At 40.9% G+C, this 16,546-nt stretch overlaps 2 protein-coding genes across 2 annotated transcripts in view; one reads left to right on the top strand and one right to left on the bottom strand.

The window, feature by feature from the left end:
* LOC130637047 (uncharacterized) overlaps positions 1 to 14,497 on the bottom strand; it is an 86,139-nt gene extending 71,642 nt beyond the window's left edge. Inside the window, exon 1 of the mRNA XM_057446900.1 lies at positions 14,368 to 14,497. The gene's annotated coding sequence lies outside the window, so the exon portion shown is untranslated. The remainder of the gene's footprint in view (positions 1 to 14,367) is intronic.
* LOC130637048 (uncharacterized) lies at positions 14,184 to 15,053 on the top strand. The gene is made up of 2 exons (XM_057446901.1): positions 14,184 to 14,643; positions 14,938 to 15,053. Exons 1-2 carry the CDS (start codon positions 14,184 to 14,186, stop codon positions 15,051 to 15,053), a joined length of 576 nt encoding a protein of 191 aa, XP_057302884.1.
* Positions 15,054 to 16,546: the final 1,493 nt, after the last annotated feature.

Genomic DNA, 16,546 nt, shown 5'->3' on the forward strand with positions numbered 1-16,546 from the left:
TGACTTATTTATCTAAATTTTTAAATGAAGCGCTACCACAGCGCCCAATGTAATCGCTAAGTTCCGGCATTCACGTCAAATTAAGAAGAATGTTATTTCTTGGAGTCCAATTGTCTCATTTATCACATTTATCAGGTCATAGTTCAAAGTTAGTTGAATTAATTCCCACAGTCAATCGTTTCACTGTTAAAACCAATACAACTTAGTAATATCGGAAGAAAATCACTAGATACATGTTGGTACGAATATGTGACGCAACCGTTGTAACTCAAACGGACTGATACAGTTAGAACGTCATTGAAATGTAGTTTTTGAAACTGTCGCAATTTTTCAGCGCGCGATAACGGCTAGGATTGGTCCCACAGTAAAAAGTGACTTATTTATCTAAGTTTTTAAATGAAGCGCTTCCACTGCGCCAAGTGTAATCGCTGAGTTCCAACAATCATGTCAAAATAAGAAGAATGTTATTTCTTGGAGTCCAGTTGGCTCACTTATCACATTTATAAGGTCACAGGCCAAAGCTAGCTCAATTAAGCTCCACAGTCAATCATTTCATTGTTAAAAGCGATATAACTTAGTAACATCGGAAAAAAATCACTAAATACATGTTGGTACGAATGTGTGACGAAACCGTTGTAACTCAAACGGATTGACACCGTTAGAAAATCAATGAAATTAGGTTTTTGAAACTGTCTCTATATCTTTAGCGCGCGCTAACGGCTATTATTGGTCCCACAGTAAAATTGACTTATTTATCTAAATTTTTAAATGAATCACTACCACAGGGTCCAGTGTAATCGCTGAGTTCCTACAATCATGTCAAATTAAGAAGAATGTCATTTCTTGTAGTCAAAATGACTCATTTATCACATTTATAAGGTCAAAGTCCAAAATCAGTTCAATTAAGTCCCACAGTCAATCGTTTCACTGTTGAAAGCGATACAACTTAGTAATATCGGAAAAAAATCACTAAATACATGTTGGTACAAGTATGTGACCCAACCGTTCTAACTCAAACGGACTGACACCGTTAGAACGTCATTGAAATGTAGGTTTTGAAACTGTCGCTATTTTTTCAGCGCGCGACAACGGCTAGGATTGGTCCCACAGTAAAGAATGACTTATTTATCTAAATTTTTAAATGAAGCGCTACCACAGCGCCCAATGTAATCGCTAAGTTCCGGCATTCACGTCAAATTAAGAAGAATGTTATTTCTTGGAGTCCAATTGTCTCATTTATCACATTTATCAAGTCACAGTCCAAAGTTAGTTGAATTAATTCCCACAGTCAATCGTTTCACTGTTAAAACCAATACAACTTAGTAATATCGGAAGAAAATCACTAGATACATGTTGGTACGAATATGTGACGCAACCGTTGTAACTCAAACGGACTGATACAGTTAGAACGTCATTGAAATGTAGTTTTTGAAACTGTCACAATTTTTCAGCGCGCGATAACGGCTAGGATTGGTCGCACAGTAAAAAATGACTTATTTATCTAAGTTTTTAAATGAAGCGCTTCCACTGCGCCAAGTGTAATCGCTGAGTTCCAACAATCATGTCAAAATAAGAAGAATGTTATTTTTTGGGGTCCAGTTGGCCCACTTATCACATTTATAAGGTCACAGGCCAAAGCTAGCTCAATTAAGCTCCACAGTCAATCATTTCATTGTTAAAAGCGATATAACTTAGTAATATCGGAGAAATGTCACTAAATACATGTTGTACGAATATGTGACGCAACCGTTGTAACTCAAACGGATTAATACCGCCAAAAAACCAATTAAATGTAGTTTTTGAGAATGCCTCTATTTCTTCAGCGCGCGCTAACGGCTAGGATTGGTCCCACAGTAAAAAATGACTTATTTATCTGAATTTTTAAATAAAGCGCTACCACAGCGCCCAGTGTAATCGCTGAGTTCCAGCAATCATGTCAAATTAAGAAGAATGTTATTTCTTGTAGTCAAAATTGCTCATTTATCACATTTATAAGGTCAAAGTCCAAAATCAGTTCAATTAAGTCCCACAGTCAATCATTTCACTGTTGAAAGCGATACAACTTAGTAATACCGGAAGAAAATCACTAAATACTTGTTGGTACGGATATGTGACGCAACCGTTGTAACTCAAACGGAATGATACTGTTAGAACGTCATTGAATTGTAGTTTGTGAAACAGTCGCTATTTTTTCAGCGCGCGACAACGGCTACGATTGGTCTCACAGTAAAGAATGACTTATTTATCTAAATTTTTAAATGAAGCGCTACCACAGCGCCCAATGTAATCGCTAAGTTCCGGCATTCACGTCAAATTAGGAAGAATGTTATTTCTTGGAGTCCAATTGTCTTATTTATCACATTTATCAAGTCACAGTCCAAAGTTAGTTGAATTAATTCCCACAGTCAATCGTTTCACTGTTAAAACCAATATAACTTAGTAATATCGGAGAAATGTCACTAAATACATGTTGTACGAATATGTGACGCAACCGTTGTAACTCAAACGGATTAATACCGCCAAAAAACCAAATAAATGTAGTTTTTGAGAATGCCTCTATTTCTTCAGCGCGCGCTAACGGCTAGGATTGGTCCCACAGTAAAAAATGACTTATTTATCTGAATTTTTAAATAAAGCGCTACCACAGCGCCCAGTGTAATCGCTGAGTTCCAGCAATCATGTCAAATTAAGAAGAATGTTATTTCTTGTAGTCAAAATTGCTCATTTATCACATTTATAAGGTCAAAGTCTAAAATCAGTTCTATTAAGTCCCACAGTCAATCGTTTAACTGTTGAAAGCGATACAACTTAGTAATACCGGAAGAAAATCACTAAATACATGTTGGTGCGAATATGTGACGCAACCGTTGCAACTCAAACTGATTAAAACTGTTAGAAGGTCAATGAAATGTAGTTTTTGAAACTGTCTCTATTTCTTCAGCGCGAACTAACGACTAGGATTCGTCCCACAGTAAAAAATGACTTATTTATCTTAATTTTTAAATAAAGCGCAACCACAGCGCCCAGTGTAACCGCTGAGTTCCGGCAATCATGTAAAATTAAGAAGAATGTCATTTCTTAGAGTCCAATTTTCTCACTTATAACATTTATAAGGTCACAATCCAAAATCAGTTCAATTAAGTCCCACAGTCAATCATTTCACTGTTGAAAGCGATACAACTTAGTAATACCGGAAGAAAATCACTAAATACTTGTTGGTACGGATATGTGACGCAACCGTTGTAACTCAAACGGACTGATACTGTTAGAACGTCATTGAATTGTAGTTTGTGAAACAGTCGCTATTTTTTCAGCGCGCGACAACGGCTACGATTGGTCTCACAGTAAAGAATGACTTATTTATCTAAATTTTTAAATGAAGCGCTACCACAGCGCCCAATGTAATCGCTAAGTTCCGGCATTCACGTCAAATTAAGAAGAATGTTATTTCTTGGAGTCCAATTGTCTCATTTATCACATTTATCAAGTCACAGTCCAAAGTTAGTTGAATTAATTCCCACAGTCAATCGCTTCACTGTTAAAACCAATACAACTTAGTAATATCGGAAGAAAATCACTAGATACATGTTGGTACGAATATGTGACGCGACCGTTGTAACTCAAACGGACTGATACAGTTAGAACGTCATTGAAATGTAGTTTTTGAAACTGTCACAATTTTTCAGCGCGCGATAACGGCTAGGATTGGTCGAGAGATAGGAAAATGCCGATGTTAGGACAGACCCCGTTGGCACTTTACCATTTCACGTCAAATTATAGGCCATCCCCGTCAAATAAACGATAGAAGAGTCCATAAAATCCGTTAGCACCTACGAATGTCCGGATCCGCCCCAACCCCCACCGTGTCCCCTCCCTCCCCTCCCCATGGGTCCCTCCCCACCCTCATCTGTCGTGTCCCACAATTATAGTGTTATGTGTGTCTATCTTTACCAGAAACAAGTAAAGATGATTGCAACATTGCAAGGTTTAGCGCCACATAATGTCATAACTGAAGAATTGATTTTGATGATTATTTTGAGATTGTTTGAGACCATTTGATCTGACAAAGGCATCACCCTTGAAACTATAATCCTTCAATTCATCACAAAGTTTTGCAGGCAACCATGTCTTATATTTATTTCCCATTCTATCTTGAACCTCCGCATACATAGATTTTTCAGAAAGAGCACCAGGTCTTGATATTTCCATCTCTTTCACATATTTAACAAGGTAAATATCGTTTTTAGGCAGCTCTCTCCACTTTATGATTGGAGCAACTTGTTCTATGTTTTGTTCAAATTCTTCAACTGTTGGAAAAGCCATTGTGTTTATATTCACGATTACATCTCTTTATACCACTTTATAAATAACAACACGCAAGCAGTTTTTGTTATCTACCATCTGTCAATCAAACGCTTATAACAATAGGATTTTACATATTTTACATACCAGAAAGTTGTTTACATAAGAAAAAAGTCAAAACGAAAGTAGCCGTTGCTAAGGATATTTGGTATGTAAGGAATGCATTGTTTCTCTATTGTTATTCTGGCTTGATTGACATTTAATTGACGTCATTCTTTATCTAAACAAATACCATATGAAATAACCTGTTGTCATAACAATCACAAGAGCGATCTTCTCATCTTCGTGTGTAGGAGGAGTATCTTTGTGGTAAGGTGCAGTGTTGTGTTTATCTGTAGTATCCACGTGGTGTACGGTAATGTGTTTATCAGGATGGATATCAGGATGATCGGGTGTTACTGGCTTCTTTTTAGTTATCTTATGTGATTCGGTAACATTGACCTTTCGATTGATACCAATGGTAAGATCCTCACCCGATATCAAAATCTTGTTGTTGTAACCCACCACACCGGTCTTAATTCTGAGATTCATGTCACTAGGTAACATATAAATACCTTGTCCAACCGAATAATCAACCTTACTTGAAGCGTAGTTTAACGTATCCTGATAACGTTTAATGTCCTCCTGAATATCGACCCTACGGTTAACAATGTCCTCAAGGTTATTCATAAAAACTTTTTGGGCGGTCAGAGCACTTGAATCATTACCGAGGATGGAGGATCGCGCTGAGGCTAGAGAACTAAGAACAAGATAGGCATAGGCCCTGACACTGCTCGAGATCTTCACAAGGCCCGTTTTTGTAAATCCATCGGATTTTTCCACAATCCACCGCGTCATGGAGTCGTTTGTGAAATAACTTAACCCCGGAGTCGGATATTCTTTACGTCTTTTTTGATATGAGCTGAAAAAGTTCTGACCCCTGTATTTCATGGAGTTGGGATCAACTCCATAATCGCCGCAGATTTTTAAAAACTCCTCATTTGAATAGGGATTGTCGTATCGATTGAAGCTATCCTCAAAGGGTAGAGGTGTCTGTAGGCGCTTAATGATTCGCCTAATGTGATAATACACATGAAAACGATATATTGACCTGACCATAGATCTACCATCCTTGAGGTGTTCTGAACTTACCCCACAGGCACTTGAAGCGCACCAAGTGGCGAAATTTAGCTGGGTTTGCCATAATCTAAAAGGTTGCTCATTCCAAATTCTCATACGTTGCGCGTTATGACTAAGTTCATAATTGGTAAAAATATTAGGAAAGGAAGCGGGGAAAGAGCCACTTTCAGACACAATAATGGCCTGTTTGTACAGATCCCTAGCGCCCAATATTTGAAGATCCAGCCCCCCATTTGGCTTATATGCCGCATTCGGGTTATATCTGAAAATGTCATCCATTCTTTGATTTAAATATATTCACAATCTCTAATATAATAATGTATATCACAATAAAGGACGTAAATAGCGAGAAGAAAATCTATTTGTATCAACCGATAGACAACTCACATGGTACAAAGGAGGTTGCGATCGTGGAGACGTTTTCAGATAATGTCACATATGTAGCTACAGCTCCAATAGATATACCCTTGGCCGATGGAGTTACCACGGTTAGGTTACAACAGGGTCAGCACTACACGGGTAGGGAGTTGAATTCAATCGTGAGAGGTGATGTAAAATCAACACAACTAGCTAGAAACTCTAAGTTGAGTAAAATATTTAATATGGAGGGTGTAACGGAACTACATTTTAATCTTAATGAATTGGATAACTCGTTAAATCTTAAAGATGGTGAATATAGCAACAACCTGATGACATATCATATATCCGAGTATGGTGGTGATTTTACATATATTGAACCGAAAAATCCGCAATATAAGAAACTAAAGAAAGGTTTACTTCAATCACTTACCATGAGAGTCACAGGTCAGGATGGTAAGGTGTTATGGGGTGGTATGAAGACAGCAGTTACACTACACATAAGAGATACGGCGGACAGATGATACCGTAGCATTAACCGAATTAAAGTAAAATAAAATAAAAGTAATATGGAATAGAATGGAATACGGGAAAAAGTTAAACCCAGAGCGTTCACTTAGGATCGCACATGGCGTAAAAGGAACGCATCAAAAAGTAATTGTCACTCACAACCCAAGTGAGATTGATCAGAACCAGTTACTCCTGATTAGGTTCCCTAATTTAGGTAACGATGATGTCATTGTTCCTGGTACTTCGAAAATAAGTTTCGACGTTGAACTCGAGTCAAAAGTCGACACGAAGAGAACATTGGTCTCTAACATAGGGAGGGCAATTGTTAAAAAGCTAGCTATCAAGTTCGAGGGTACCGAGATTCTGAGCATTGATGACTTTGATCTTTTCGGGTGCTACAGAGATTTATGGCTAACCAAGTCTGAGAAAAGAAATGCAATAAGACAAGGTATCATCTTTGATGAAGGGTGTACAGAAAACTGTATGAAACTGAGAGTTGGAGCCGCGGATAAAGACGCATCAGAGGTAGCGGACAAAGCTATTTATGATGCATACAAAAACAAGTTCACCATACCACTAGATTTTGAAATGTTAGATAGCACGATCCCATATTATCAGGCTGGATTAGGTAATAGGCTGTGTTATGAGATAACATTCAACAATTATGACAGGGTAGTATTATCAACACCAACCAAACCTTCCGGTGCCACATCGGCACCCGCGCCGGATGCTAAATACAAAATCTCCAACATATCTCTCGAATATGAGATTGTGACACAACCCACACTCGCCAGATTCATTTCAAATGAATACCAAAACATGGCCGTACTATATGACAGATTTCTGAGACATAGACAAATTAGGGTGGATAAGTCGGACACAACGTGGAATTGGTCATTCAATACACCGTGCAAGTCCCTGAAGGGTATATTGGTTCTGTTTGAGGAAGAGAAAGCTTACAAACGAGATACCGGTAGGTTCTACAATCCTAAGATCAAAAAGGTATCCGCCATAGTTGAGGGTAAGCCTAACCAACTTTTCGCTCAGGGGATGCAACCGTTTGAGCATTATGGTGAAATATGCAAGTATTTCGCAGAGGGCAAGCAAAAGGACAGCAACGCCGGTGAAATACAGAAACATCTGCAACTACATGATGTGAAGGTCGCGGACTACCTAACCACGAAATATGCTCTATGGCTGGATTTTAGAACCATAGATGAAAACTCACTGCGCGGGACCGGCCGACGGATTGAAAATGCGAGCGAGGGGATCACACTACAAGTTGAAAAGACGGCCGAAACCGCGGGATCCTTAAACGCCTACATATATCTAATCATGGATGCTCAATTAAATATTCAAAACGGTGAAATTATGGATGTACTATATTAAGATGGACTACATGAAAGATCCTCACACGGCACTATTCGTCGGTCCAACTGGCTGCGGAAAATCCAAACGCGTAGTAACACTGCTGGAGAGTGAATACTTTGATCACTTCGATTTCATTGTGATTATATGTCCAACATTAAGATGGAACAAGACATATATGGGGAGTAACTGGTTCTGGAGGGATAGATATGTGATTCTAATTGAGCCCAGAGGTATGTTATATGAATGGATTCAAAAGATGACGGATTTCTGTGCCGGGTACAAAACATTATTCCTGATCGACGACATCATCGCAGATGAGAAACTGGACAAAAAGAGGCAACCGCTTCTGGAGCTGGCCATCAGCGGTCGGCATCGAAACCACACCATGTGGCTACTCACACAATCATACACCGCGATACCGAAGAACTTACGAAGGCAGGCAAAAATGTTATATGTGTGGTATCCGAAGGACAGACATGATCTCGCAACCATCCACGAAGAGAATGATGTCATTGAATCGTCGGAGATCCAGAAGGTTAAGGAAAGGCTGAAAGATGGCAAATATACACATTTAGTCATGAGGATGGAACATCCAAGAACTCACGTGATTTGCTAGAATGGACATTTTTTTGTTACAAGAGTCTTGTAACAAATCTATAGGAAAACTACAGTACTATCCTATAATGATAGAATATATAAATTTCATATTACTGGTGATAGCTGTAGTGCTATTGCTGGTATTGGTTAGTTTCTGTCTTTTTTGTATTAAAAAATACCTATGGCTATTGAAAATGGCCGAAACGGTAATTGACAACCTAATTTTTATCGATGAACGGGATGATGGGAAGAGACAGAAATTGCTCGAGTGCGTGCTGACCGGGAATAGTAAGTTATATCTTGGTAAGATGTATACGGAGGCGGAGATCCAGAAGCTCAAGAATGATGAGGTGGATAAACTGTTCACCATATACGAGGCTAAACTATCCGGTCAAATGGTAAAGTCTTTGGGACAGTCAATAATCCACATGTACTCCATGGGCGCCTGTACAGCTCTCGGTATAAAAAATCAAAAAGCTCTGAGTGATGACCTGGAGAATGATCCATTCCTAAACTCGGCACTCCAAAGGTTCACATGTGATCTATATTATAAGTTTGGATCACTACTATCACCAATCAGTGTGGGTCTAATTAAAGGTAGGCATTATATCGCTGGAAGAAATTTAAACGCAAATAATAATAATATAGATATAGATAATAAAGATGTCAGAGGAACAGACTCCTATTCAGGTGACAACGAAGAACCCTAAAAAGGTTGAGGCTGGTAAGAGGATGGCCGAATTCAACCGCAAACAGAGGGAAGACTATAAAAGACTGCTCATGGCGCAGGCAGAGACGCAGGCGAAGACGGAATCGACACCAACGCGGTCGACACCTCAGACACTGTTGGAGGATCCTAAGGATATTGTAATTGAGGATTCCGTGACAGATGTTCCCAAGGGTGGGGTTAACAACTACGCAATAATGGGCGGCGGTGTGATTGTGATGCTAATAATCGGAGCGTTTGTGGTGATGAGGAACAACACCTCACAGAGTAAGGTGAAGGATCCCCCACCGAGAGCTCCATCGGACACTAGAAAAACCAGGAGTAAACTTGAAATGGAATAAAGGGATAATATCGCGATATTATAATCTAGAAGTAAATATAAGACATGGATAAGAAAAGTATAGTAAACGATATTTATAAGGCATCAGTCGTATGCGTTTTCGCCGTAGGCTATTCAATGCTCGGGAAAAAGGTATTAAAAATGACACCACCCTCAATTCAGAAATTTGACCTGGAAGATACCGGAAAGCTTGTAGCCATAGTCGCCGCAAGTGAAATGACAAGAGAATATCTAGTTAAGCAAAAAATTATACCTGAAACTATAAATATATAATGTTGCGAATACTGGAATGGTTGGTCTGGGTTTTATGCCAGCGCAAGAAAGTTGAGAGGATTTTACCCAAGGTGGAATACATCGATACCGAGGTCATAGACGACTCTGATGTCATAGACTCCGAGGCTATCGTATTAAAATAACGCCACTATATTATACCGGATTATATAAACATGGCTTCAATTGCAATGATGTTGGGAGGTGCCTTTGCGAACGCTTTGGCCTTCACCGGATCAAGCTACCTCTTTTCAAGTTTATCAAAGGATAGGATAGATAAGGAACGGAAGCGGCATGATCTGGCCATAGAGCAGCTGCAAAAGGCTCAGGTTATATGGCAACGTAAAAGACAGGAGAGGGTTGACTTTATCAATAAGCAGCTCAGACTTGAGAAGAAGGCCGAGGGTAAATTTACGGAGCTGGATGACGCGATGCGGGAATATAAAAAAGTATTTGGAGGTTCACCTCTCACAGATATTCCGCGCAAGCCCGTATTGAGCGACTTTTATAAACCCAGCAATGGCCAGCATGAGAGGGAATTGGCATTTATCGCGCTAAGCATGATCTGTGTCGGTGGTGCCGTGTGGTATTTCGAAAAATAGTACCATGCCGCGGGTATTATGTTACATGTGTCATGTAACATAGTAGTAGTAGTATCACTAACGCTTTGTTACCATGTAGGTGTATATCAGACCTCCGATTCCGACTATCAAAGCCCACAGGTTTTGACTCAACCAACCGACGACCTCCTTTGCTCTATTTAGGATCCATGATACGATGGATCCAATTATACCGGGCAGTGATGCGGCTGCGGCACCGGCTAATCTACCCAGGAGAGATCCCAGCGCGTTCAGCTTGTTCTTTATCCATTCCCTCGCACCACCTTCGGTTTTTTCATGATTTTTTGTATTACCGGTGGATGACCCCCCACCCCCTGGTGTCAAAGTTTCAACTAGAAGGCCGATAACCATACCAAATGCCGTTAGTACACTGAGGATGGTGATACCCTGCTCACGGAATAGTGTTCGTATCTTTTCACCCAATGTAGTTTCTTTGTCAAGTACTTTGGTAATCGTCTCCCTGATGCTTTTTATTTGACTGTTAAGTTTACCTTTGAGAATATCGATAATCTCTTGCCGGCCTTTCAACTCATTTTGCAAACCTTTCAACCTTTCTTTCGCTTCATTTTGTTGTCCCTCGGTCATATTTGGTGTGTTTTCCATCTCTTCCAACTTGTTTTTTTCTCTGTCAATATGCTGTTCGAGCTGAACCTTTTTTGCAACTTCATCCTGAAGACTTCCTCTTATGTTTCTCAATGATCTATCCAATCCTAGCAATTCACGCATAGGATATTCAAATAGATCACCGGTCTGGGTTGCTTCATGGTCTACAGATTGTTGTTTGACCAATGAAATTAAATCTTCCGCACTGTTCACAACATCTCCAGACATGGTTTCTAATTCTATATCCGTCGCATTCTCTATTTTATCCGGTGATGGTAGTCTCTCTTCTATTTTGTTTAGCATAGCGGCCTGTCGGGGGGTAATACTACCTTTCGGTATATCAAACCCCAAACTGCGCAGCCTTTTCTTGCCCAGTATATCCGCAATGGTGCCGACGGTCCTTAGAGATCCACCATTTGTCAGAGGTCTGTTATCACCCTTGTAGTATAATTCACGACCACGAGACTCAAACAGATCGGTATGTATCACGCTCGGGTTCTCGTTTGGATATATAGTTAGTAGCTTCTCATAGAGCGATTTAACCAGCTCACTGGTAACTCTGGAGCGCAGAGAGGTTTCTCCACCGAATGATGTCTCCTCATCGGTAGTATGTATCTGTACTCGTGTGCGTTCCCTCGGTACCAGAGGTGTGGAGTCATCGGTACCCTCGTCGGGTTGGTCGTGGTCACCAAACGGATCAATATCAATGTCCGCCATTATTTTATTTAAAGGATAGTTTTTTTCCTAATATAATAGAAATGGCAGAGAGTTCTAGTACCAGAGAAGAAACTTTTAAAACGGATATATCCAATTCCCAACTTGAGGAGCTGGTGAAATTACGAGGCAAGTTACAAGACAGGACACACGAACACGGAGGATCTCTGATCATATGGTCGATTCTGGAGGGATTATCCGGAACCGCAGCAATTACCGGCTCGATAGCGACCGCGGTGACCATTATTAGAAATTTGGGCGGTACCCATGGAAATTACATGTGGAATTCGGGTATGTGTCTATTGGGCTCGGCTTCCTATGCGGTTACCGCCCAATATGTTAGGACATATCGGGAGAAACTTATCAAATTAAGAGCCGCATATCGCGTTGTACAAAATGCCATCGATGTTTTCGATAAAACGCTACTCTGGCACACTCGGATCTGTAGAGCCGATTTTGAGAATTTGTGTGATACGTATCATAGAAGTCTCAAGGATCTGGATAAACTGGATATAGGTTATTTAGAGTAAAGTTTTTTTCTTTGTAGTAACCAAATGGCAGAGATTTATCCGAAGCTACCAACGGCTCCTGAGTATTCGAGCGAGCAGGACAAGTTTAATACTAATACTGTGAACTCTCAACTTGGGGAGCTTAGAAAATTACGTGATAAGTTCAATACAAAATATGAGAAATATAACAAGACGCTGCACAGACTGGTGCTTTTAAATGCCAGCACCACGGCCATAACCGCCGCTTCGGGCATAGGTTCGGTGGTGACCGGTGCCACGCTCATCGGAATCCCCGCTTCGGTAGGATTGGGAGCCGTGGCACTGTCGGGAACCATTTTCACGGGCTCCGTCATGGCTCTGATTAAAAGATATCGAAGCAAGCTCGACAAGGTCATGAAATTATATGATGTTGCGACATCCGCCATCGCCGTGTTTGAAAACTCCGTCTCGCGGGCTCTGAATAATGATGACATTAGTCACATCGAATTTCAAACCCTGAGCGGTATATACTACGAAGCTCTGAAAAAGATGATGAAAACCGACAGAAAGATGGAGAGCGAAACTCGCAACCAGTTTGAAAAAAGTCTAATGGACGAGGTTCAAAGCCTCAGAAGGACCGTAAATCAAGGTTAGTGATGTGCGCATGTACACCGCTCGCATATTTCGTGTGGTACGATAAAAGTGCTTAAAGTTTTTAGCCGTACATGTATATGCCATAATATGTCGGACATGAATACCGCACCGGACTACAAATTAATGAAACTGCGAGAGTTGCGAGAGATTGCCAAAGCTCGTGGGGTGAAGTATATTTGCGCGATGAAAAAGATCAGGCTGATTGATGTGATTGAGAAGAATGATCTGGATCCGACATACACCATCGATCCGGATACCAAACGACAACGGTACGGATACTATTCAAGGTGGAGGACGAAAAACAGGGAGGCATATCTAAAAGCTCAAAAACGTTATAACGACAAAAGATCCAAGTGATTGTGCGCATTTTTGTTACTCGGACGGGTAACAAATATCGGGAATTCATGTTTAATATTGTCTAATGACAAAATCTATTGGTGCCCGACATATGGGACATTTATCCCTCCTATTCTCCAATATAGATGCGCACGATAAACAGCAGCAGCAATGTCCCATTCTACCATGAACAAAGGTTGCGCTCTTTCTTTTAGAAAGACAAATTATGCATTTGTCCTCGTCCTCTAGGTCATCATCGTCATCACTAAAAAAATCACGATCAATCAGCGCTCTTGTCCTCGTCGTCCTCTTCTCATCGTCGTCCTCATCTTCATCAATGTCAAGCTGTGCTGGTACCGATCCAGGTGCCGGTATCTGTTGAAATGGAGGTGGTCTGGTGGGTCCGGGCTCATTATAATGAGTATGATCTATTGATAATAATAATTGGATAAGCTCGTCCCTTCTTAGATGCGAGTATCTAGATGCGCCGAGGAAACCCGCTCGGTTTCGTAAATCACGGACCGTGAAAAGACTAAAGTCATCAATATATTCTCTACTGTAGGTGGGTGGTGTCGGTCTAGGTGTCGGAACACTCTCGATTGCTATCCGGCGGGAATAATGCGATAGATCTATTGATAATAATAATCTGATAAGCTCAGCCCTTCTGAGCCGCGAGTATCCATGTAGGCCAAGGTACCTCGCTCTGGCTCTTAAATCAGGGAGTGTGAAAAGACTAAAGTCATCAATATATTCTCTGCTGTAGGTGAGGGAGCGTACGATCGGTGAAGACATGGTTGGATATGATATGATATGATATACGATATAGGAATCTTTAATCCAATTTTTATAGATCGTATTTGAGGTTGGCGATTCGCACGCCATGGATATCTCCGCGAATTCCTGGCCTTTGTTACTCGGACGGGTAACAAAAAATCCCGTGGTGTCGATGGATACTCACCCACGGTGGATCGGCACTCTGTGTGTTTTAGCGTGTTTTACTACAATTTTAGCACGGTATGGCAACCACAAACTAGGACACTCATGACCCTCCAACACGGTTTACGATTTTTTAAAAAAAGGGTTAAAGATTCTGTATTGGTATATCATACGCAATCATGACTTCGAGAAATACCTTTGCTGAATTAAGAAAACTCGCTAAGGAACGCGGTCTACATGGCTACGCAAAGCTCAGAAAGGCCGAGATTATCGAATTATTGGGACCAACTACCGTTTCAGCACCGGTTGGACCGGTACCCATGCCGAGACCCTCGAGACCCGTACCGGTGTCGAGACCTAGACCGAGACCGAGACCGAGACCGGCACCTAGACCGGTGTCGAGACCGATACCGGCACCTAGATACACCGGACCGCCTAGACTCTACAGCCCTTTACCAACATCTAGACCCACCATACATGTACCACCTACATCAATCAAATCTCTGGGGAGTTTTCTAGGATCCGATGGATCTGTACCCATACCAACACCGAGACCGAGACCTAGACCATTTGGATCTGGCTCTGACATGGATATTTTTGAGCAGGAAGAAATGGCTAAAACCAGACCTATAGTGAAAAGCAAGTTGATTGAATGGAGAGACTGGTTGACGAAACATGTACCTAAGGCTATTAAGGATAAAACAACAAAAGCTTTCAAAACCATGAAGGATAAGATCATGGGTTTGTATAAAAAGGGCAGTGGAGAGGAAGAGGTGGAAGAGGTGAAAGAGGTGGAAGAGGTGAAAGAGGAAAACCCCTTTACCCCCATTGAGGAGGCGTTTGACCGTTCATACAAACGTTTCAAGATAAACTCGGATGGTAAGAAGAGGAATGTCAAGGTTCTTTCTCAAACAGCTTAAGCCTATCGTTAAGAGGTTGATGAAGGAAGTGCTCAGGCAGAAGAAGTCGCTGAAGACTCAGGCTACACTGTGGGTGAAATGGGTAAAGGAGGACACCGGCTCGACCGATGCCCCACGTGTATATGTTGACAAAGCGTTCAATAGCTATATTGAGGTATTACATTCCAACGATGACATTTCTAATGTTTTTGATCGGATCCGTAATAAGATAATCGAGCAGATTGACAACCCTGCTCTACCCGCCAGTGGGTTCACAATCGATAAAATCTTGCATATGCATGTGGACTTTCATAAGCTAAAATTAACGAGAGGTAGTTCTTACTTACCGCTACCCAAGAATTTCAGTGGAAAGCGATCTGTGATTAACCCACATAACGAGGATGAAGAATGCTTCAAATGGGCCGTTATCGCTGCTCTCAATCATGATAAGATTGATAATCATCCTGAACGAATCTCAAACCTTAAGAAGTTTGAAGACAAGTGCAATTGGGGTGGCCTAACTTTCCCAATGGCTCTAAACAAGATAGATTTATTTGAGAGAAGGAACCCTGATATCGCCGTGCATGTTTTGACAAAAGATGACATAGAGGGTGTCTATATGTGTCGAAAGTCGAAGCATCTTGACCGGGATGAGACGGTTGTTTTGTTTTTACTGTGTGAAGGGGATAAGAGGCATTATATCGCTGTTAAGAACCTGAGCGGTGTCCTGAGCAAGGCCAACTCAAAGCATGAACATAAAGAGCATTATTGCTTGAATTGTCTCTCTGGTTTTCCAAGCGAACGGAAAAGGGATGAGCACTTTGAGTATTGTAAGAATAACGATGCCGTTAATATTCAACTCCCTAAGGAGGGTAGCACCTTAACCTTCACCCACGGTCAGTACCAGCTCAAAGCCCCATTCATCATGTATGCTGATTTTGAAGCTTTTACAAAACCTGAAGAGATAGAGTGTGGATCGTCCACCGAGAAAGTTGGTAAACATATCCCCACCGGATTCTGTTGTTATAGTAAATATGCTCATGGTGAAGTTTTGGACCCTCTGAAGCTTTACCGTGGTGATGACTGTGTTCCGCGCTTTGTGGATCATGTGGTTTCCGAGGCGAAAAGGTTATACAACATGTTTCCACAACTTGGTATGCAAGATCTAACCGATGAAGAACTTGATGGATATGAAAATTCCATCAAGTGCCACATCTGTATGAGAGAATTTGGTGATGATGACATCAAGGTCAGGGATCACTGTCATTTTACCGGAAAGTTTCGTGGATCGGCACACATGGAATGTAATCTCCGTTACAAGGTGCCTAATTATATTCCGGTTGTCTTCCATAATCTGAGCGGATATGATGCGCATCTATTTATCAAAGAGCTTGCGAAGAAGTATGGAGAAGGTGGTATGAGTGTAATCGCTGAAAATAAAGAGAAATATATCTCTTTCTCCACCGATGTTAAGGTTGGTGAATACACCAACAAAAATGGTGAGACCAAAGACAAAAAGATAAAGCTGAGATTCATCGATTCATTTAGATTTATGTCAAGAGGATTAGGTTCCTTGGTTGACAATCTATCCGATGATCAGTGTAAAAACCTTAGAAAATTCTTCAATGATGAGCAATTCAACA

Source organism: Hydractinia symbiolongicarpus, chromosome 3 (assembly GCF_029227915.1).
Source record: "Hydractinia symbiolongicarpus strain clone_291-10 chromosome 3, HSymV2.1, whole genome shotgun sequence".
Classification (NCBI taxonomy): domain Eukaryota; kingdom Metazoa; phylum Cnidaria; class Hydrozoa; order Anthoathecata; family Hydractiniidae; genus Hydractinia; species Hydractinia symbiolongicarpus.

Excerpts from the sequence above, each read along its gene's own strand:
- LOC130637048 (XM_057446901.1), top strand. The coding sequence starts at position 14,184 with ATGACTTCGAGAAATACCTTTGCTGAATTAAGAAAACTCGCTAAGGAA. Across the intron at positions 14,644-14,937 it reads AACCAGACCTATAGTGAAAA|AGGTTGATGAAGGAAGTGCT; the intron begins GCAAGTTGATTG and ends CCTATCGTTAAG.